The following is a 22,382-nucleotide window of genomic DNA, read 5'->3' on the forward strand; positions in this document are numbered from 1 at the left end:
GATGGTATAAAAGCTCAAACATGCCTCTTTGTCGTACCCCTCCCAGCTACCAAGCCTCCCTTAGGCTGGCTCAGTAACCCGGTTCTTTATTTACCTAGTGTAGACTGTTGACAGAGTATGTACATGCGTCCAGTTCTGCCTCAGATTCGGCTTTCTCCCAGCTCCTGCTGGCAGAACAGTTACTGCATTCATCCTATAGTTGGTTCGGGAATGCCAGCACACGGGGTCTCCAAAGTACTCATTGGCAGCAGACTCGTAACGGTCCCGTTGGCAGCGAACATCATCGCATACCCATCAGGATGATACGCAGGCCATCCCATTGCTGGGAGCGCATTGACCGGATCCCGCATGAACGCAAGATAGAGATCCTGCCAGTGGGATGCTACGGTGGTCTCGAAAGGCGTAGCGGGTCCGCCATACTCCGAGTATGTGCCAAATAGCAAGGGGAGTTCGGAGCTGTGGTAAGCTCCTTCCCAAGGTCGAGGGGAAATGTTACTGAAGTTAGCCGTATTGAAGTAGCGGAAGGAGAGGGATGAGGTGTTGTAGCGAAGACTATATTATCAATAAACGATCAGTATTGAGCTGAAAACATGGGGTGGATAAAGACGCACTGCCCATTGTAGTTTGCCGGACAGAGGTGGGTGGACACGGTCTCTTCGTGAACGTAGGTCATGTTTGGACCTTGAGGTCCAGCCCAAGCAACCAAAGAGGCTTCTTCATTGGCGTTGGTGCCGAAAATAGCGGGCTTGATGGCAAGACAATCAGCATAGAACGAGTATCAGGAACGGTAGCTGCTCACAAGCTTTGAGTAATTTCCTGCATAAGCCCTGGCAGTGTAGTCCTCAAATTTGGTCACATTGTCCACAATAGTTGTGAACTTCAGAGTAGGACCGGTCGAGTACAGGGTGTAGTTTTCGTAAAACTGAATGATGGAGTCTGCGCTAACGTTCCTCATGCAAGCCAATTCTGCTCGAGGGGAGAGTTCGCCGCAGCCCATGTGCTCAGCCACAAAGGTGAAGTTCGTATGCTCAACGTCTGCACTGGAACCTGTAGCAAAGACACTGCCTGAATGCATGATCAGGCCAGACACAATGGGATCATCGGGCCAGGCGTAGTTGTAATAGTCCGTGCTGGCTGCTCCAGAGCTCTGGCCCCAGAGAGTAATCTTGGACGGGTCTCCTCCAAAAGCAGCAATATTATCTCGAACCCATTCAACCGCAAATCTTTGGTCAAGAAGTCCAAAGTTAAGGTTCTGCTGGGTCTCAGCAAGGCCTGCAGCGTTGGGAAAGCCAAAGATGTTGACCCGATAGCTAGAGTTGCAAGTGATCAGTTGCAATGCCGAGAAGGAGAGACATTCGTTGCCAAGTTCAAGACGGGTCCAAGCAATGGACAAGAAAAAGAGGACTCACTTGATGGCAACGACAATATGAGACTGTGTCCTTTGGATCCAATTACTCGGATCAAAACCGTTCGTCAAGAGCCCTCCCTCGTAGAACCCGCCGCCGAACATCCAGATCAACACTGGCAATGGCTCATCCGTCTCATTGACGGCATGCAATGGGCTCCAAACATTGAGAGTCAGGCAATCCTCTGATGTCGGTCCATATGGTTGTAGCCAAGGAGAGTCAAACGTGTACACAGACGGGTCTGTCTTCGTGGTCAACGGATATTGCGGGCAAGAAGGCCCGATCTTCGTGGCATCAATGATAGCCTCTGCAGGCTTCGTCTGAGGAGGCGCGAATCGTAGTTCGTTCACAGGAGGTGCTGCAAACGGAACTCCAAGGAACTGCGCAACATCCGGAGCTGAACCATTGACCATGCCATACAGTCGCCCAACGGTTGTATCGACAGTTAGGCGAGATGCTGCTGCAGTCACTGCAGAAAGCTGAGCTGCAGCAACGAAGAAGCTGAAGGCTTTTACCCCCATCTTTAAGCTGCAGTTTCCACTGGCAGGTTCAATCGGGACGATAGCAGAGAAGCAATGACCTCAACGCCATGTTGAAAGTGACATACAGCCATACTAATACTTCTAAATTCTTGATAGCATGATGTCTGATAGCTTACTCTTTTCCGAGGACGGCAAGCTAGTAGATTCTGCATTGGCCGCCAATGCGTCATTTGTGCCGTCAACTCCACATTTGCAGAGGGACCAGACGCGGAGAATCCCCGAAAACTGGGGAAGGGACTTCCAGGGTCTCCCGCATTGGTCCGGAGTGTGGATTCGTACACCTCGAAGGAACAGTTCGGTAGGATAACTCCGACAGACGAGCAGGCGGAGTTCAAGCCTATTTCGACTTAGCAGACACCTCGTGTCGCTTACACGCCTATCCGTATAGCCGATGCACCAATACTCCGGTCGTTTGAGAAGCCATTTGGAGCCGGAAATGGATCTAGGGAAAAGAATTAAGCCGGTGTGAGGATTTCATCAAATTAGAATGCAAGCATGGTGCTCGTCAGTTGGACGTTGATTGTTGCAGTAACGCAATCAGTTTTCCTGGCGGATTCCGTCTGCTTCGTTAGGGACACGAGACATATGAACATAAATATTGTTTTTGCTTACTAATGAATTGTGCATACCTATTATTAAATCGCTCTTTCATCTTCGTTTCCTCACACTATCCATCTATCAATCTATCACCCCTACGCAGTTCCCTTACTGCGAGTCAGTATCATAATTCAGCTTAAAAACACAGCCCGAAGGTATTTTTAATGATGACATTGATGAGACTCATGATGCCGAGTTTGCTATTGTTCATTGATCCCATTTGGTCTTCTCTTTACTTCGTCTACTTTTCTATAAGTAGCCTCTTTACAGCAATGCTCCCTCGTCATAGACACAATGCCGAAACTGAGTGCCCTAGCCGCCTGGAAGCAGAGCCAGATGCAGTAAGTTCAATTCTATCATGTGTAATTCACTGCTTCCTTACCACTTCTACCTAGAAGACAGCCAGGCAATCAACAGTAGAAAGGAGTAACCTGCCCAAGCCTTATCCCCAAGAGATAACCTACATATGTGTTTCTGGTTTGACAGAAGGAGGAGATTCCTTGAGTCTCAGCAAGATACCGGAAGCACGTCCAGGAGAAGTGATATATGTTACCAAAGGCAAAACCTTGGCTTGGGGAGGAACCGCTATTCTTGAGCGACTGCCTTCTGGTGCCGTTATGAAGACACCTATCCCAAATCCATACTGCCCTCCTGAAGAAGAAGACCACCGTCGTAATATGCGGCTTGAGGCCAAGGTTTATGCAATGATAGGAGAACATCCATGTGTTCCCAAGATACTGAATTGGGATCAAGAAACTTGCTGCCTCACTATGGAATATTTGGAGAATGGGAATCTCAAAGAATACATTCAACATAACATGCCAGATATAACCCTTCAACTTCGACTCCAATGGTGTAAACAGGTTGCTAAAGCACTCAGTGCTCTCCATGCTCATCACATCATACACTGTGATCTTTCGCCCAGAAATTTCCTTCTCGACTCGAGCCTCAATGTCAAAATCGCTGACTTTGGTGGCGCTTCACTATGTGGTACAGAACCCTCAGCTACTCCAGCAACAAGATTCCGACCTCCTGGCTATGACTGGAATGTCCCTCCGGTTTATGGAGACGACATTTTCGGTCTGGGGTCTCTAATTTACTTTATAATGACAGGCACTTATCCCTACAAGGACATCCTCAGTGATGAGGTCGAGAAGCTATACGAAGTTCAACAATTTCCTGATGTTTCTAACGTCTTATGTGGTTTTGTGATTTCAGAGTGTTGGCGTGGACAGATCCATTCGGCCCAGGCTGTTCATGACGCCGTTGCAGCTGTGGAAGTCGAGTATTTACCATAAGTCATTCCCTTTAGGTCCAACGGCTTCCGTCCAAGCCACTCATATTCATCGAGTGTCGCGCTCTGCGAATCCCTCATCTCTGTGGTCTGGGCACTGGCTTCGAGTGATTGTTTGGCCAAGGTGCTTTTCTTTCGGATAGGGGCAAGTCCGTCCAGTTGCTGCGTAGGTGGGACATCCTTCTTTATACAAGACGCGCCTGACTCTGGTGCAAGAAGCAGGGCAGTTTGTATAGCGAGTCGTTGTAACGTGGACCTCACACATTTCCTATGCACGTCAGTATGGCTAGAGTAGAAATTTATCAAAGCTCACCTTTTCTTGAAACTTTTCTTCCTTGAAAAAGGGGTAAGATCTCGATTAGCTTTTGACTCCTGTGTGTATATTGCGTTTTCTGGTTGCTTTAGAGCCTTGCCTATCTTTTATAGATGTCACTTAGCACCTCTCATCTGACAATATACACTATATGTACCTACAGCTCGGGGCATATTTGGTATTGACTTCTCGCATATATGGCTTCATCCGGGACTATCCATTTGCTATCAGTTAAGATATCGATTGACGCTACAAATGTAGAGCTTGATTGGGTAGTCGCCTATTCCTGGGACGCAAGACACCGGCCGGATCAATCCATCTTAGCCTACCCATGAAGTGAGCTTTCATCACTGTAGCAGCCAAGTGGGCTCAGACTATGAATTGTTAGGGAAAGTGCCAGTAGAAGACCAATGGAAATCCAAAGGAAATCCATCATCTTTAATTTTGCCTTGTTCAAGCTTTAATCTTTGCTTCAGTAGTCCTATACCGTAACGAGTACAAAATAGAAAGATAAGGTCTGATGATGTATGGTCATATTGAGCTAGAAAGATGATGAGGCATTCAATCATACTACGAGTTTGAAACGTCCTCATTAGATACTACTGGTACCAATTACTATATCATATGCGCCAACAGAGTGGAGCTGTCAACCGCCCCAGATGGACGGTCACGCAACTGATGTAGGGATTGCGCCTCCCCTACATGCAGTATTAAACGACGAGGAGCCTGCAGCATATTTAAGCATTGTGCCTGTGAGATCGCTCTACTTCTAATTACTCACTCGGCAAAGAAGGGATGAAAGATGGAGAGATATCGGCAAACGGGAACCCCAGCCAAGACACAGACAAACTGAACAAACAGCCGTGACTCAATCTTTTCGCCCTGCATCCATCTTCCCCATCCTGTCCTTTCCTCGCCAAAATCTTTACAGGCTGATATTGGCGTTCCATTTCTTGAAGAAGAGGTACCAATGGCGTTGGGTTCTTCTAGAGACTCGATTGGTGCCGATCGGCAGCCAATCGAAATGCTATCCACGTCCGGAACCGTGAGCGAGAACTATGGACCTGATCAATGCGGTTCGGAGAATATAGTATCCAATGCACAAGATCTAGAAACTCCCCGACAGGGTCTTCAGTCCGAAGAACCTGAAACCCTTGGGCCTCGCAGTAATTGGAAGATCTTTGCAACTATGCTTGCCCTTTCGGTGTGTTTCTCTCTAGATTTTATTTTAACACCCTGCTTATAAGATGTAGCTTGCGCTCTTTATTTCCGCACTTGATCAGACTATTGTGGCTACTGCTACACCAACGATCTCGTCCGACCTGCATTCAGCATCCGGATATGTATGGATTGGTGGTGCTTATCTCCTCGCCAATGCCGCCAGTTCCAACATTTGGGCCAATTTGTCCGATATCTGGGGGCGAAAGCCTATCCTCCTCACAGCCGTTGCCCTATTCTTTGTAGCATCAATCATCTGCGCCAAAGCCAATGGTATGCCCATGCTGATTACCGGCCGTGTCATACAAGGTATAGCTGGTGGTGGTCTCATTCAGCTGATTACCATCACCATTTCTGACTTGTTCAGCGTCAGGTACTGCTCACACCTCTTATCTTTTCTGGTATGTAGCTGACATTAAGATAGACTCCGCAGTCTGTTCCTCGGATTGATCGAGTTCATCTGGGCCATCGCTGGTGCCTTGGGGCCGATCGTGGGTGGGGCTTTCACCCAATCTGTTTCATGGAGGTGGATTTTCTGGATCAATCTTCCCGTCTGTGGAACGGCCTTTGTGCTGCTCTATGTGTTCCTGGATATACACAATCCAAGGACCCCCGTCCTGGCCGGTATCAAGGCCGTGGATTGGTGGGGAAGCTTCTCCATGCTCGCACTCATCATCCTACTTCTGCTAGGCTTAGACTTTGGCGGCGCCACATTCCCCTGGGGCTCCCCCAAGGTAATCTGCCTGATCGTCTTCGGCTGTCTGATGTCGTTCGCCTTCATCTACAGTGAGAAGAAGCTAGCCAAATACCCCCTCATGCCCCTTGGCGTATTCAGGAACCGGTCCAACGTCGCCTGCTTCCTAGTCGACTTCACACATGGCTTTGTACGACCCTCCACCCACAAACCTCTCACATCAATCACACCACTAACCCTTCCCCCTCCCACCAGGCCTACCTCGGAGCAGAATACTACCTCCCACTCTACTTCCAATCCGCCAAAGAATCCACCCCATTCCGCTCCGGCGTCCTAATCCTCCCCTTCGTCCTAACCGAAGCAGCATTCAGTCTCTTCTCCGGCCTCCTCATCCACCGCACGGGCCGCTACCTCGAAATCATCTGGGCCGGCACCGCCCTTGTAGTTCTCGGAGTAGGCCTCTTCACCAACTACAGCGCCACCTCCTCCCTCGGAAAAATCGTCGGGTACCAAATCACCGCCGGCATGGGCTGCGGAATGCTCTTCTTCCCGCCTCTCCTCGCCCTCCAAAGCAACATCACCCAGGCCAACACCGCCAGCGCAACCGCCACCTTCGGCTTCATCCGCAACGTCGCAATGGCCATGTCCGTAGTGCTCGGGGGTGTCGTGTTCCAGAACAGCATGGACATGCGACAGGACGGTCTCAAGGCTGCGGGGCTGTCCTCGTCGCTATTGGCTGAGTTCTCTGGCACAGAGGCGGCAGCTAATGTTGATGCCGTCCGCGCGGTCCAGGATCCGACTCAGCGACACGCTGTGGCGGATGCATATGCGTGGAGTCTTCGTAATATGTGGATTATGTATGCTTGTCTCGCTGCTTGTGGGTTCGTTGCTAGTGTGTTTATCACTCGTCAGCATCTTAGCGAGGAGCATGTGGAGACGAAGACGGGGCTGAAGGAGAAGCAGCCCGTGTTGGAGCAGTAGGTCATTTCCCTTGCAGAGGGATGTTTTGTGTTGTGTGATAATTTTCACCTGGCAAACAATACCTATTGTCCCTTGAAATAATCAAAAGTTTATGCCGTTTTTAGTTTATATACCATACATACATCATACCGTGTTTCTGGCAGTTGATGGATGCGATACAATTATTAGCAATTGCATGTACATACAAAACGCTCTAATAGCAATACACCCGAACACTGCCATATGAATCCTCTTCTCATATATTAATAGTGTTTGCAATGATGCTTTTGCAGACATATCTTCGTCTAATTATTTACACAATATATACAAAAATAACGCCAATTATGGTATCATTAACCGAGCATCAACCATGCCATCAAGCCAATCCAACCCCCAGCAAAAGCAACTGTCACGATGCCCGCTCCCGCGCGGTCTCCCGTGGTGATCGTGCTGAGAATGGTCTTGTCATCGGAGCTGTCATCGGTTCCGGCCGACGGGTTGCTGGTGCTGTTGCCTCCCGTGCTGGAAGTCAACGGTGCAGACGAGGAGTTGAAGGCGATCATATTCGACGAGAAGACGCTGGTAACGCTCATTTGTTCCTCGAGTCCGCTCCAGCCATCCCAGGTACTGTTCCACCATCGCACGCCGCAGGTGTTGTTACCATACCCGGTGCAGGTTGCGGCAGCGCCCTGGGCAGATCCTTGCAGCTTGGGCAGGATTCTATTATAGGTGGACGGAACCAGTAGGGCAGTGTAGGCGAGCCAGGCAGACACGAGACCCTTGAAGATGATTTCGTTGTCGTTACACACCTCTGTCGGTTCACATAGAATCTCCGTTAGGATTTCACCGCCGTGGCTCGCCGGGAAGAACTTGTTCAACGTGCGATTCAGCAGGCCATCGACGGCGTTCATCCATTTGGTGCTGGTACCGTTGGTCTGTGATAGGTTAGGAGTTGATCGTTTCTCGATGCGGTGGGCCCACCTACGTAATTGTACATGTATGCAGCTCCTCCAAGATAAGCACCGTAGTTGTAGCTCCACTGGTTATCGCCCTGGGTACTGCAGTCGTTTGTCGTCGATGTCGAGTCAGCGACATTCCAGGTTGAGTTGCTCAACAGCGGCGTCGTGGTCGACCAGTCCCAGATGCGCTCTGCCCAGTCATAGTAGGTCTGGTTGCTAGTATAGCGCGCCAGCCGAGCCGACAGTTGAAACAGACCACCATTGGAAATGGCGTTTTTCATGGTATAACCGGATTCGTAGGTGTAAATCTGCCACCGCATACCCCCATCGCAGGTAGAATTATCCCAGCGGGCGACCTGGGTATTGAAGACACCCTGCGCCAGCGAAAGCCAGGAGTATCCATCGCTAGAGTCGGGAAAGTTCAGTTCGGCACCAGTCATAGCGGCCAAACCCCAGAACATTTGATCGTCGTTTCCCTGGATGCCTTGATTAGTTGGGGAAGGGGCAGCCATTAGGCGAGGAACTCACGATGTAGCTACTCCAGTTCGCCGGCATGAAATCGCAATCGCCCGACTGCCACTGCATGCCCTGGATGACTTCCTGGTTGTAGGTGGAATCCCCCGTGTAGTGATAGTATTGCATGAGCGTCATGAACATGGCGCCACCTTCCCACCAAGTATTGGGGATCTTGCCCGGAATTTCGCCAGATTCATTTCCTTTGTAATGCTTCATCATGCCGTAGGCGGCGGTTGATGCTGCATTCTTAATCGAATCTGTGAACGAGAGCGGTTAGGTTCATCTGCGGTTGAGTTGCGGAGATCGAGCCCGTCAACCATATCTCAGGCCCGATTAGCTACCACGGCTTAAAATTCACATACCCTCGCTGCTGATATCAAGACTGATACCTTGGGCCCCAAGTACCGCCAGGGCCAGAACCAGCACACATCGTAGCCACTGATTCCCCGCCATTGGAAGGAAGATCACGACGGCACAATCACAGGATATCGATACAAGATAAGGAACGGAAATCCGAAAGCGAACAGGAGGCAAAGACTAGCGAACTGGGGAAGGCATTTCAACGCCTTTGACTGGATCAGAACTGGTGGGCAAAGAGTTCACCTTATGAGACTGGATTGGCGCCAACAAAAAGTGACTGCCTAAGCCGGAGTCGTCACCCTCCGCACCAGCGTACGTCAACCAACAATCTGCCATTTCTTGTCCGAATAAATTTTGCATGCCTTAAGTCCGACCTCAATCCAGCTAAGGCTAGCTCGAAATTCTTTTTCCGGTACCTGGTGCGTCACACTATTGATCCAAGAAATATAAGGAGACCAGAATCCCGGTGAAGACCGAGTTTCAGTAGTGTGTTTTCCAGACTATCAATTGGCAGCTGATGAGTATACTCATTTTGATTGCATAATTTGAGGGGGAGAATCCACTCGTTTTCCACAAAGCATTGGACAAGCCTGCGCCGAGAAAGATGCCCAGACAAACTGGCATCCAAAATCCGAACTACTGACGAGTCTCTGTGGAGCCCAAGCGAAGCGCGATAACGCTTTCAGCCTTTAAGACCGGGAGATTCCACTGCCGATCCACTACCGTGAAGTCGGTTTTACTCGTCGGTTTTTTGGCTTTTTTGCCAGCCCCGATGGATCGCCCCGATTAGTCAGAGGCTTAGCCTCACGTGGCAGTCTATTGGCTGACTCAGCCGATCATGCATGTCCAAAGGAACTGACGGATCCTAGCAAAATATTCTGGAGAATAAAGCATCAAAGGGAAGGAGTTGATGGTTTCGCTACTAGGAAGACAAATTGGTGTGTCTGTGTGTTAAGGCGTTGATGAAGGAATCCAGTACTGTTCAGCTCTTCATCTGCCAGCATCAATTGGATGGCTGGCAGTACTAGTGTGCATAGTACTCTCTCTGAATATATATTCGGAGCTAAACAATGCTGCTGGATTGCGTGTATCTGAGATCTATCACACACTTGATATGATCGCGAATTGTATTGCTCTGAGTTCAATTGTGAAACCACTGAGAAAATATTCAGTGGCCGTATGAGAACTCAAACAACAGCGTATAAGCGAAACCGAAGAGGTGAAGACAAACGGAAGAGATAGAGGAAAGAGGAAAGTAGAGGAACCTGATCACCTGACCTTATAGATAGGTCACATTTGGAAGTAACCAACCATTGAAACCGGGACAAATCAAGAGATAATGCGGTCATTAAATGACACTTGTTAACCTTTTAAACGCCCGTCATCCCTTGCATTGCGACCCGCATCTCAATGTGCCAGAATGCAAGTGACGGGCCCGGGAAGAGGGCTAAACTTCCGGTAAGGAGGAAGAACTACTTCCAAAAATACATCTCCCAGAACAAGAATTGGGATCTCTCCCATGTCCCACAAATGATGTTATCAATGATGAAAAGACCCCTTCTATAGCAGAGCAATGTTGATCTACTCCTCTTCTCCAACCCAATCAATCTGACGTCGGGCCCTTCCGACCGCCGATCTTAGCGTCAACACTATGACGGCGACTCCCGATGCCCTTCTGGGGTACTTAGATAACAAATCATCACCCCATCCCGCCCTTCTCCTCTCATTCCCCATCTATCAAACCACTCAATTCAACCATTCGGGCAGGTCCCCTACCTTCAATCCTTCTTTCACATTGTACATTATTTTTCCTTGCAAATAACCCGAATAAGAACATATACTTCCAACACAACAACAATGCCACCACCGACCCTCACCACCAGTCCACTCCTCAACCTCACCCCCGCTCCCCTCACCCCAGAGGCCTTCTCCGATTTCGGCACAGCCATATCATCTCCTCTAGCTCGCAATATCACCACTCCTCCACCAGAGAGTACCCTGAAAACGCTATCGCCAGTCCCCGTCCTCGCCAACCAATCCTCCGCCCTGAAGTACAGCCCGATCGGTCCAATGACTGATAATTACTCCACCGCTCCGAGCGGCCAGCCCTCTTCCGCCCGCATGACGATGTTCTCGTGCTTTCCGCGCAAACTCCGCACTGTCGCCCATAAGAACGTGAATGTGTTTGATGTGCGCATTCTGGAAAGACATCCCTACACTACGCAAACTTTCACCCCGATTGATTTGTCGAGTCAGGTGAAGACAACAGGCGCGGGAGGTGAGGTGGAGGAGGAGCCGTTCTACTTGGTTATTGTGGCGCCATCATTGAAGGGCACTACGGCTACTGCGAGGACGGACGATGGGAAGACTGTAACTGTGGTTGATCCGCCGGATTTGAGTCGCTTGAGGGCCTTTGTGGCTAGAGGTGGCCAGGCTGTTACATATGGTGCGGGAACGTGGCATGCGCCTATGGTGGTTATTGGGAAGAGGAGGGTGGATTTTGTGGTGGTGCAGTTTATGAATGGGGTTGGGGATGAGGATTGTCAGGAGGTGAGGTTTGGGGAGGGCATCGCTGTAGAAGTATCGGGCGAGGGAACTAAGAAGGCTCTGGCGAAGCTATGAAAACGGTTATGGTAAGGGTCGAAGCTCTAGGGGGGATAAGGTTCATTGTACCTTCTTATCAAAATGGCTATTGTACATAGATTGTGAATGATATGAAATTACTGATGGTATGGACAGTTTCAGGCTCCGTTTGCTGTATGTTTTGGTGCTGAGTTCTCATCCCATTGTGGGCTGTTGTTTTGATTAGAGAATCGCTGACGCACGCTCTTTGCCATTTCAATTGCCTCCCTGGGCAGTCCGGCCAATTGAGCGACTTTCAATGCATGCGACTCGCGGTTCACACCTTTGCGTAGCCGATGGACGAATGAGAAAGAACCAGAAGCAGATTCTTTGACATCGGTGCAGTATCTGCCGAGGTTGTCAAAGTCGTGGGTCATGTCGGCAAGGACATGGAAATGAGTCGCAAACAGTGTCCGGCATTTGTTGTGATAATGCAGGTGATGCAAGCATGCAAAACTGACGGCAGTTCCGTCTTCTGGCGTGGTCCCACGCCCGACCTCGTCCATGATGACAAACGAGCGCGAGGTTGCTTGTTTGAGAATAGCTGCTGTTTCCAGCATCTCCACCATGAATGTGGACTGGTCTCGGAACAGATCATCAGCGGCTCCGATGCGACTGAAGATCTGGTCAACCAAGCCAATCTCTGCGTATGCCGCAGGGACAAATGACCCGACCTGGGCTAGTATAGTGATGAGTGCGTTTTGTCGCAGAAATGTGCTTTTACCTGCCATGTTGGGACCAGTCACAAGCCATATACGCTCTGGGCCTCCGAGAAAGCAATCATTGCTGACAAACCGTCGGCCTTGCTCCTCAAGTCCAAGCTTGACTGTGGGATGACGTCCGCCCACAATCTTGTGGCTCGTGCCTTCGTTGAGAATCGGGCGAACTAGTTGCTGTTCCTGCGCTAATGTGGCAAATGAGCATGCGACGTCGAGTTCGTCCATAACGGCTGCATTGCGTCGGATTTTGACAAGATTGAGGATGACCTCCCGACGCAGCTGCTCAAAGATCACTTGTTCCTCTTGACGAATTTGAGTCCTCACTTGATCCATCTGACCGCCTAGCTCTGTCCATGCTGGTAAGTAGAACGACCTCGTCGACTTGGTGGCCGAAACATTCCGTGTTACCCCAAGCTCCTCCAATGATTCTTGGGTGATTTTAGCCCCCTTGACATGGCATATGTGACCTAAACCCGGAGTCCACTTGAGAGTTAGAGCAGATGAACCCACCGACTCGCGAAGATGCTGTGTTAGCTCTGATTTTGCTGTATGTAATTGCTCTAACTCCTGATGGAGTCCACTTAAAGCTTGGCTTGCATCTCGTCTCATGATCCAGGTATCGGCAATCGTTCCCTCATCCGCAGCTGCGTTAGACCGATCACTATTTTTTGTCTTGACTTTCTTCGGTAGTGCAGCCATGTCCTCTGGTATACCCTCATTCATCGTGACGGACTGTGCTAGAAGTGCTGCTTCTGCAGCTGTGTCGTCTTCAATGCGCTGCTTCTGCAGCAGACCCTCCTCGTCAATTGCTGCCAGGATTTTGTCAGCTAAGACTGTAGGCCCATCCATGTGGATTCGGTCGACCATAATTTCAATGCTGCGCTTGGTTTGACTATCAACCTTGCTATGCCACTTCCTTGATAGAACTTGTCGGACTTCTTTGGAGGCTTCAATTGCCTTCGAAAGACAAATCAAATCATCAGGGTCACCCCGACCAAGTGTAAATTTCTGAACTAGACGTTGGGCATCATAACTGCGTTTGAGAAACTGAATCACGTTGTCATGCAGATCACGGTCTTCGATGAATATCGAAACAAGGTCAAGCCGTTCGTTGATTATCGATAGAGAAGTGGAAGGCGACGCTGCCACAATGTTAGACTTTCGAGAATGCTTAAGGGATATTATTAGGCATACTTAAACGGTCTCTCAGCAAACGTGCTCCACTCTTGGTAGAAGTCCGCCGTACTGCATGAAGTAGGCTTCCTTTCCCAAAGCCATCACGGGCAGTCTCCAGTATTTCTAGACCTCTCAAGCTATTCCGGTCAATGCTCATTGACTCGTCCAAATGTCGGCGACGAGGAGGCTGAAGCTTCATATTCAAGCCTTGCAATTGAACCCGGATATACTCTAAAAGACTATACCCGGCGGCAACTTCTTCACGCGTAAATGTTTCTGCGGCGGCGTCTGACACAGGGGCTTCAAGCATAGCTTCCCATCGGGCCATGGGCGCAACCTTTTTCGGAAATTGAAAGAAAGTCATCAATCTTTGGTCGTGTCCAATCAATAACTGCAGCTCCTGTCCGACTACATCCTGGAGACCTTGGTCCACGAGTATCTCTCGGGCGCCAATCCTGGCGACAGCAGACGGTAGCATTTGTGCTGTAGTTACTTGCGTAAAGAAGTCGCCTGTGGAGAGGTCCAACCAGGACAAGCCTACGTTTTGGGATGCGGATAATAGGACGTGCTGTTGCGAGGATGAGGCATCTTGATGCTTCAACTGCTCCTTCAGCGAAGACTTATCAATGTAGACGGCCAACAAAAAATTATTTTCGGAAGGATCCATGAACTTCTCATCGATCAATGTGCCAGGTGTGATGATTCTGGCCACCTTACGATCGAAGAGAAGACCTCCGGATCGGAGCTTGTCTTCTGCGGCATTCGGAAATTCTTCGCTAACAGCCACGTACTTGTTCAGGTCCTGAACAAGGATCTTTAGGAAACGGTCTAGCTGGAAGAAGGGAAAACCAGCCATAGGAACAGGGCCAGCACTGGTCTTCTTGGAGGCAAGCTTAAGGTTGAGCAACGGGGCGAACTCTTCAGCTTGCTCAAAATAGAGCTAAAATAAGGTCAGGGATACTCTCTAAAAGATTTGTATTCCACGGATCTAGAAGAAGTATAAAGATGGTAGTCGTACCTCGTAGAAGCCGCCTACTCTAGTCAAGATCACGCAATTTTTGAACTTCTGCATATTGTTCCAATGTCCTTGGACGACAGCCGGATATTTGGGGGCATCATCCACCACTTCCTGATAAGGCTGCAGCTTCAAAGCCCCCTGGGGCAGATCTTTCAACTTTACAGTAGTCTTCGTTTTGGCACCTCGCCGCGGCACCGAGTAACAAGTTACCTTGGGGAGAAGCGTGGACGGTCGCCGGGCATGATGGCAGATGGTCCTGTGTACATGGCAACGATATGGTGGGAATATGTCAGGTCTAGCAATTGAACGGGCTTGGGACTGACATAGGTAGGACATATGTAGTCCATGAGCGCGCATCATCCCGAAACAGCGCGTTGTCTTCGGCGCGTTGAGAGAAAGGGAACAAGCAACTATACAATGTGATGACAGGCCGAGAAGCGCGGCAGAAAAGAGCGGGTGTATACCTCAGGCTCCCGCTCGCCAAACCTTCCCGCCTTGCCACGCAAATCTGCTTGACAAGAACTTCCCGCGACCTCTCTAACGCAACTCACTCAAACTCCTCCAATTCCTCCCAAGCAGCTTGCAACCTTGCGCCGACCCCTGTGCTTGTTTGCTGCCGGAGGATGGTCCAGGTTTGTGAAGCCTTTTAGGATCCCATACCGTCACGAAATTCATTACTTGTCGCAGGTGTCTCGACGCGCCGGCTGAACCTGAGCTCCACCGAGCCCAGTCGACACATTACCGTCGCAGCACGTTCGCTTTACCATTTGTTCTATTGTTTTTTGTTATAATATACCATCAAAATGGCGGACCAGAATATTTCTCAATATAAGTACTCGGCGATGTCCAACCTGGTTCTCCAGGCGGACCGTCGTTTTATCTCTCGCGTCAACGATGAACCCACCGGAGACCCAGAGTCGCTCGCTGGTCGCATAAGTATTCGGGAGATGGGCGGCAGGATGGCGCGTGATGATGCGCCTAAGACGAAGAAGAAGACTGTCGGCCCGACGGACATTGAACGCGGTGCGATTCGAGAGGGTGAGGATGTGCTTGCCCGTGAACAGAGGAAGACCCAACGGGGTCAACCGGCACAACTACGAGGCCAGGGGATTCTCTCTGCCGCAGATGCCCTCATTGAGGGCCTCAAGTACCGTCCCCGCACGCCTGCCACCCGAGCTACCTACGACCTTATTCTCACCATGACCGCGACCCACCTTGGCGACGTCCCCCACGAAGTGGTCCGAAGTGCCGCTGATGCAGTGTTGGAGTTGCTGAAGGATGAAGAGATGAAGGACTTCGACAAGAAGAAGGAGATCGATGACCTGCTCGGAAGTTCGATGAACCCCAAGGAGTTCAATGAGCTCGTTAACCTCGGCAAGAAGATTACAGACTACGACGCGCAGGACGAAGATGAAGAAATGGGCGAAGGCTTGGAAGGTGAAGGTGAAGGCGAATTGGACGAGCGCCAAGGTGTTGCCGTCGTTTTCGATGAGGAGGATGAGGACGACGAGCGCATGGGCACTGTGGATGAGATACGCGATGACGACGAACTGTCAGAGGACGAGGAGGCCGATCAACAAGAAGCTACGGGAATCGACGAGACAACCACTGAGAAGGCGGATCTCGATGGTCTTGAGGAGGCCGAAGAGATGGTAATAGATGGTGGCTTGGGTCGGGATGCAGATCGACGAGACAAGGGATCAACGGTACCTGCCCGGGAGATCGATGCCTATTGGCTTCAGCGTCAAATCGGTGCCGCATATTCCGATGCCCACATACAGCATGAAAAGGCTACACAAGCACTTGAGATCCTTGGTGGTCAGGGCGAGGACGGCGCGGAGCGGCCGCTACGTGATGTTGAAAACGACCTGATGGAATTGTTCGACTACGAGAACCCCGACCTTGTCGCCAAATTGGTCACCAACCGGGATAAAATCGTTTGGGTCACTCGCTGGCGTCGAGTGGCCGAAGACGCAGACGCCCGCCACCTGGTAGAGAGTGAGATGGTCGAGGCTGGACATCGCCAGATTCTGGACGAGATCCGGGGTAAATCAACTCGTTCCGAAGGTGCAGGTCGGCCAGAGAAGAAGATCAAGCTGGATTTGATGGATGTCGATGTCCCGAGTGCACCTCAACAAACCGAAGAGAAGCCTACAGAGGGAGGACTGGTGAGGGGCTTGCAGCCGAAGAGGCTGATCAACCTGGAAAACCTCGTCTTCCACCAGGGCAACCACTTGATGACGAACCCTAACGTCAAGCTACCACAGGGCTCTACGAAGCGGACGTTCAAGGGCTATGAGGAGATTCATGTGCCTCCTCCGCAGGCAAAGAGAGAGCCAGGGGAGAAGAACATCCCGGCTACCGAACTGCCCGAGTGGGCTCGTATCGGCTTTGGTAGTGCGAAGGAGCTCAATCGGGTCCAGTCCAAGTGCTTCCCATCTGCGTTCCATGACGATGGAAACATGCTCGTCTGTGCTCCCACAGGATCAGGAAAGACGAACGTTGCCATGCTCACAATTCTCCGCGAAATCGGAAAGAACCGCAACCCTGAAACCGGTGAGATCATGTTGGATGACTTCAAGATCATCTACATCTCCCCGTTGAAGGCGCTGGTTCAGGAGCAAGTCGGAAACCTCGGCAAGCGACTGGAGCCGTATGGCATCAAGGTTGCTGAACTCAGTGGTGATCGCCAGCTCACCAAACAGCAAATTGCCGAAACGCAGATTATTGTGACCACCCCCGAGAAGTTTGATGTCATTACAAGAAAGGCATCGGAAACGAGCTACACAAGGCTCGTTCGTCTTATTGTTATCGATGAAATCCACCTTCTTCACGACGACCGTGGTCCTGTCATCGAGAGCATCGTCAGCAGAACAATTCGCAAGGTCGAACAGACCGGTGACCCTGTGCGAATTGTTGGTCTCAGTGCTACTTTGCCCAACTACCGTGATGTTGCAAGCTTTTTGCGCGTCGATCCCCTCAAAGGTCTCTTCCATTTCGACGGGTCTTATAGACCATGCCCGCTGAAGCAGGAGTTCATTGGTGTTACCGACAAGAAGGCTATCAAGCAGTTGAAGACAATGAACGATATTTGCTATAACAAGGTGCTTGAGCAGGTTGGACAACGAAGGAATCAGATGCTCATTTTCGTCCACTCCCGAAAGGAGACCGCCAAAACCGCCAAGTACATCAGGGACAAGGCTCTTGAAATGGAGACCATTGGTCAGATCCTGCGAAGCGATGCTGCAAGCAGAGCCATCTTGGCCGAAGAAGCCGAGACCGTGGACGATCCTTCCCTCAAAGATCTTCTGCCCTACGGCCTCGGTATCCACCATGCTGGTCTGAGTCTTGCGGATCGTGATTCAGTTCAGGCTCTGTTCAGTGATGGTAGCATCCAAGTCCTTGTGTGCACGGCAACTCTCGCCTGGGGTGTCAACCTGCCTGCTCATACCGTCATCATCAAGGGTACTCAGATCTACTCGCCTGAGAAGGGTAGCTGGGTTGAGCTTAGCCCTCAGGATGTTCTCCAGATGCTGGGACGAGCTGGACGACCTCAGTACGATACATTCGGTGAGGGTATTATTATTACCTCGCAGACCGAGATTCAGTACTATCTGTCGCTTATGAACCAGCAGCTGCCGATCGAGAGTCAGCTTATGAGTAAGCTTGCGGATAATATGAATGCTGAGATCGTTCTTGGCAATATTCGCACGCGCGACGAGGGTGTCGACTGGCTGGGATACACTTATTTGTTCGTCCGTATGCTTCGTTCACCCGGATTGTACAGCGTTGGCGCCGATTACGAGGACGACGAGGCACTGGAGCAGAAGCGTGTCGATCTTGTCCACTCTGCAGCAGTCATCTTGGAGCGGGCAGGCCTTGTCAAGTATGACAAGAAGACAGGACGCCTGCAGTCGACTGAGCTTGGACGCATCGCCTCTCATTACTACATTGGCCACAACTCCATGTTGACGTACTCTCAGCACATCCAGCCCTCCATCACGCCCATCGAACTCTTCCGTATTTTCGCCTTGAGTGACGAATTCAAGTACATTCCAGTCCGTCAAGATGAAAAGCTCGAGCTTGCCAAGTTGTTGGGACGTGTGCCTGTTCCCGTCAAGGAAGGCATCGACGAGCCTCACTCGAAGATCAATGTTCTACTGCAGGCCTATATTTCCAGACTCAAGCTTGAGGGGCTGGCTCTTATGGCAGATATGGTTTATGTCACACAGTCGGCTGGTCGTATTCTCCGCGCCCTGTTTGAGATTTCCCTGAAGAAGGGCTGGTCATCTGTGGCCAAGACGGCTCTCAACCTCTGTAAGATGGCTGAACGACGGATGTGGCCGACGATGACGCCGCTGCGTCAATTTCCCAACTGTCCTAGAGACATCCTGCAGAAGGCTGAAAGAATCGATGTGCCATGGGCTAGTTATTTCGACCTTGATCCTCCTCGCATGGGTGAGCTTCTCGGTATGCCGAAGGCTGGTCGTGTTGTCTGTGACCTCGTCTCCAAATTCCCTCGCTTGGAAGTTCAAGCGCAGGTTCAGCCTGTCACTCGTTCTATGCTCCGGGTTGAGTTGACCATTACTCCCAACTTTGTGTGGGATGAGGCGCTCCATGGAAACGCACAGGACTTCTGGATCTTGGTCGAAGATTGCGATGGAGAGGAAATTCTATTCCATGATCAGTTCCTTCTCCGCGGAGACATTGCGCAGTCCGAGATGAACGAGCACCTTGTCGAATTTACTGTTCCGATCACCGAACCTATGCCCCCCAACTACTTCATCTCGCTCGTTTCGGACCGTTGGATGCACTCGGAAACGAAGATCGCTGTTTCTTTCCAGAAGCTTATTCTTCCGGAACGCTTCCCCCCGCACACTCCTCTCTTGGATATGCAACGTGCTCCTGTCAAGGCACTGAAGCGCGATGAATACCAGCAACTGTACCCTGAGTGGCAATACTTCAACAAGATCCAAACACAGACCTTCAAGTCTCTGTTCGATACGGATGACAATGTCTTCATCGGTGCTCCTACCGGCAGTGGCAAGACTGTTTGCGCAGAACTTGCGCTGCTGCGTCATTGGGCTCAGGAAGACAGTGGCAGGGCCGTTTACATTGCCCCGTTCCAGGAATTGGTTGACCAACGCCTCGCCGATTGGGAGAAGCGACTGAGCAACGTCGCCGGCGGGAAGACTATTGTGAAGCTTACCGGCGAGACGACTGCCGACCTCCGGCTTCTAGAGCGTGCCGACCTTGTCCTTGCCACCCCTACTCAATGGGATGTCTTGTCCAGACAGTGGCGGAAGCGTAAGAACGTCCGGGCAGTGCAGCTTTTCATCGCTGATGAGATCCAAATGCTCGGTGGCTACGGAGGATATGTGTACGAGGTGGTGGTCTCTCGTATGCACTCCATGGCGCTGGAAATCGAGAGTGGCATGCGTATTGTTGGTCTGAGCGTGCCGCTTGCCAATGCTCGCGACCTGGGTGAGTGGATTGGTGCCAACAAGCACACAATCTACAACTTCAGCCCGCATGCCCGGCCGGTGCCTCTTGAGCTTCATATCCAGTCTTTCACCATCCCCCACTTCCCCTCGCTTATGCTCGCCATGGCCAGGCCAGCGTATCTTTCGATCCTTCAGCTATCCCCCGACAAGCCTGCCATCGTCTTCGTGCCTAGCCGCAAGCAGACTCGTTCCACCGCTATGGATCTCCTGGCTGCCTGCGCTACTGACGATGATGAAGACCGGTTCCTTAACGCCGATGTCAATGAGCTGGCGCCTCTCCTGGGCCGCATTAATGAACGAACTCTCGCAGAGTCACTGTCACACGGCATTGGTTACTACCACGAAGCGCTCAGCGCGACCGACAAGCGCATTGTCTCTCATCTCTTCAGTATCGGTGCAATCCAGGTCCTCCTTGCCTCCAGAGATGTCTGCTGGGAGCTCGATCTCACCGCACATCTCGTAGTTGTCATGGGAACGCAGTTCTTCGAAGGCCGGGAGCACCGCTATATCGACTACCCTATCAGCGAGATTCTCCAGATGTTCGGCAAGGCCTCTCGTCCTGGCGAGGATAAGATTGGTCGTGGTGTGCTCATGGTCCCAGCTGTCAAGCGGGAATACTACAAGAAGTTCCTGAACGAAGCTCTGCCCGTTGAGAGTCACTTGCAAGCCTACCTGCATGACGCCTTCGTCACAGAGATCAGCACCAGGACGATTGGATCAACTCAAGATGCGATCGACTGGATGACTCACACCTACTTCTACCGTCGGCTCTTGGCCAACCCCAGTTTCTACGGTCTGACCGATGTGAGCCACGAGGGCCTCAGTACTTTCCTGTCGGAACTGCTGGAGAACACGCTGAAGGAACTGTCGGATGCGAAGATCGTTGACCTGGATGAGGAGGATGACAGCGTATCGCCTCTGAACGCGGCCATGATTGGTTCTTACTACAACATCTCCTTCATCACAATGCAGACCTTCCTTCTCTCCCTGTCGGCTCGCACGAAGCTCAAGGGTATTCTGGAGATCATCACATCAGCTACAGAATTCGAGTCGATCCAGATGCGCCGTCACGAGGACCACATCCTGCGTCGCGTCTACGACCGTGTGCCTGTCAAGATGTCGCAGGTCGCCTACGACTCGCCGCACTTCAAGGCCTTCGTGCTGCTGCAAGCTCACTTCTCGCGCATGCAGTTGCCGATCGATCTTGCCAAGGATCAGGAGGTCATTGTCAGCAAGGTTCTCAACCTGCTGAGTGCTTGTGTCGATGTCCTCTCTTCGGAGGGCCACCTGAACGCCATGAACGCCATGGAGATGTCCCAGATGGTCGTCCAGGCCATGTGGGACCGCGACAGCCCTCTGAAGCAGATTCCTCACTTCGGCCCCGACGCCATCAAGGTGGCCAACGAGTACAAGTATGTCCCATCATCCCCTCCCTCCCTTACTATCATCACTAACAACCATTCCAGCATCAACGACATCTTCGAGTTCATGGAAGCCATGGACCCCTCCGAGAACAAGGACTACGCGACGTTGGTCAAGCGCCTCGGACTGGACAACAGACAACTGGCACAAGCCGCGGCCTTCACCAACGAGAAGTACCCCAACCTCGAATTGGACTTCGAAGTCGAAGATCCAGAGAGCGTCACCTCCGGCGAGCCAAGCTACCTCAAGGTCAAGATCGAGCGCGAGGTCGAAGAAGACGAAGAGCCCGACACCTCCGTGCACGCACCCTTCTACCCCAGCAAGAAGATGGAGAACTGGTGGCTCGTGGTCGGAGACGAGAAGACAAAGAACCTGCTGGCTATCAAGCGTATCACTATCGGTCGCAAGTTGGAGCTGCGTCTCGAATACATCGTGCCTACGCCTGGTGAGCACGAGCTGACTCTGTACTTGATGAGTGATAGTTACGTTGGTGTGGATCAGGCCCCTACGTTTACTGTTACGGCTGCCGAGGGAATGGATGAGGATGAGGACGAGGAAGAGGAAGATGAGGAGTAGATGGATTGATGGATAAATCTCTTCGCCGTGGATGGCTCCGGTTGGGAATGATTTCGTTATGGTTCGCATTTCTGTAATTATATGTGTAATGTGGAATAACATGAATCGTTTGTTCAAAGTTATGATTTTCAATTTTTTTTTTCAACGTACGTGTGAAGTCTGTTGTACACCAGTACTTCTCATAGGAGTAAAGTAAGTAGAATATATCGGGCAACATTTTGAGGCACATTCCCTGGATTCACTCAACCTGCCTTCTTGTAGCTCAATTAGCACGCTTCTGGTAAGAATAAGTCCGTCATGAGATTGAAGGATTAGGAAGAAACATATTATTTCCTTTTCATGGAACTAAATCCGAAATATTGGCTACCTGCATAATCCACCTAAATCAATCACTATGCAGTGGCCATATGTACAAGTGCGGCTTAGATCACTGGGAAATAGTAGTCTATATACCTGAAGGGTAGTCGGATGATGAAGATCCCGGTT

At 50.9% G+C, this 22,382-nt stretch overlaps 7 protein-coding genes across 7 annotated transcripts; 4 read left to right on the forward strand and 3 right to left on the reverse strand.

Annotated features, from left to right (window-relative positions):
- Positions 1–188: 188 nt before the first annotated feature.
- On the reverse strand, positions 189–1,927 carry AtWU_09949 (chlorogenic acid esterase precursor; the record flags this gene model as incomplete). The annotated part of the gene is made up of 4 exons (XM_035505055.1): positions 189–552; positions 612–745; positions 800–1,310; positions 1,410–1,927. The coding sequence occupies 4 exons, from the start codon at positions 1,925–1,927 to the stop codon at positions 189–191; spliced, it is 1,527 nt and encodes a 508-aa protein (XP_035360948.1).
- An 890-nt stretch (positions 1,928–2,817) lies between these two features.
- On the forward strand, positions 2,818–3,843 carry AtWU_09950 (protein kinase family protein; the record flags this gene model as incomplete). Its single annotated transcript, XM_035505056.1, has 2 exons — positions 2,818–2,886; positions 2,941–3,843. The coding sequence occupies 2 exons, from the start codon at positions 2,818–2,820 to the stop codon at positions 3,841–3,843; spliced, it is 972 nt and encodes a 323-aa protein (XP_035360949.1).
- A 1,333-nt stretch (positions 3,844–5,176) lies between these two features.
- On the forward strand, positions 5,177–7,045 carry AtWU_09951 (MDR family MFS transporter; the record flags this gene model as incomplete). Its single annotated transcript, XM_035505057.1, has 4 exons — positions 5,177–5,356; positions 5,406–5,743; positions 5,795–6,254; positions 6,320–7,045. The coding sequence occupies 4 exons, from the start codon at positions 5,177–5,179 to the stop codon at positions 7,043–7,045; spliced, it is 1,704 nt and encodes a 567-aa protein (XP_035360950.1).
- A 332-nt stretch (positions 7,046–7,377) lies between these two features.
- AtWU_09952 (glycoside hydrolase family 76 protein) lies at positions 7,378–8,952 on the reverse strand (the record flags this gene model as incomplete). Its single annotated transcript, XM_035505058.1, has 4 exons — positions 7,378–7,959; positions 8,010–8,459; positions 8,512–8,756; positions 8,862–8,952. 4 exons carry the CDS (start codon positions 8,950–8,952, stop codon positions 7,378–7,380), a joined length of 1,368 nt encoding a protein of 455 aa, XP_035360951.1.
- Positions 8,953–10,716: 1,764 nt separating this feature from the next.
- AtWU_09953 (ureidoglycolate hydrolase) lies at positions 10,717–11,481 on the forward strand (the record flags this gene model as incomplete). The annotated part of the gene is made up of 1 exon (XM_035505059.1): positions 10,717–11,481. One exon carries the CDS (start codon positions 10,717–10,719, stop codon positions 11,479–11,481), a length of 765 nt encoding a protein of 254 aa, XP_035360952.1.
- Positions 11,482–11,600: 119 nt separating this feature from the next.
- Positions 11,601–15,133, reverse strand: AtWU_09954 (mismatch repair ATPase MSH1; the record flags this gene model as incomplete). Its single annotated transcript, XM_035505060.1, has 6 exons — positions 11,601–13,342; positions 13,395–14,316; positions 14,395–14,650; positions 14,718–14,804; positions 14,946–14,994; positions 15,055–15,133. The coding sequence occupies 6 exons, from the start codon at positions 15,131–15,133 to the stop codon at positions 11,601–11,603; spliced, it is 3,135 nt and encodes a 1,044-aa protein (XP_035360953.1).
- A 64-nt stretch (positions 15,134–15,197) lies between these two features.
- On the forward strand, positions 15,198–21,896 carry AtWU_09955 (ATP-dependent RNA helicase BRR2; the record flags this gene model as incomplete). Its single annotated transcript, XM_035505061.1, has 2 exons — positions 15,198–21,310; positions 21,365–21,896. The coding sequence occupies 2 exons, from the start codon at positions 15,198–15,200 to the stop codon at positions 21,894–21,896; spliced, it is 6,645 nt and encodes a 2,214-aa protein (XP_035360954.1).
- Positions 21,897–22,382: the final 486 nt, after the last annotated feature.

This window comes from Aspergillus tubingensis, assembly GCF_013340325.1.
Source record: "Aspergillus tubingensis WU-2223L DNA, scaffold_11, whole genome shotgun sequence".
In the NCBI taxonomy this organism is placed as follows: domain Eukaryota; kingdom Fungi; phylum Ascomycota; class Eurotiomycetes; order Eurotiales; family Aspergillaceae; genus Aspergillus; species Aspergillus tubingensis.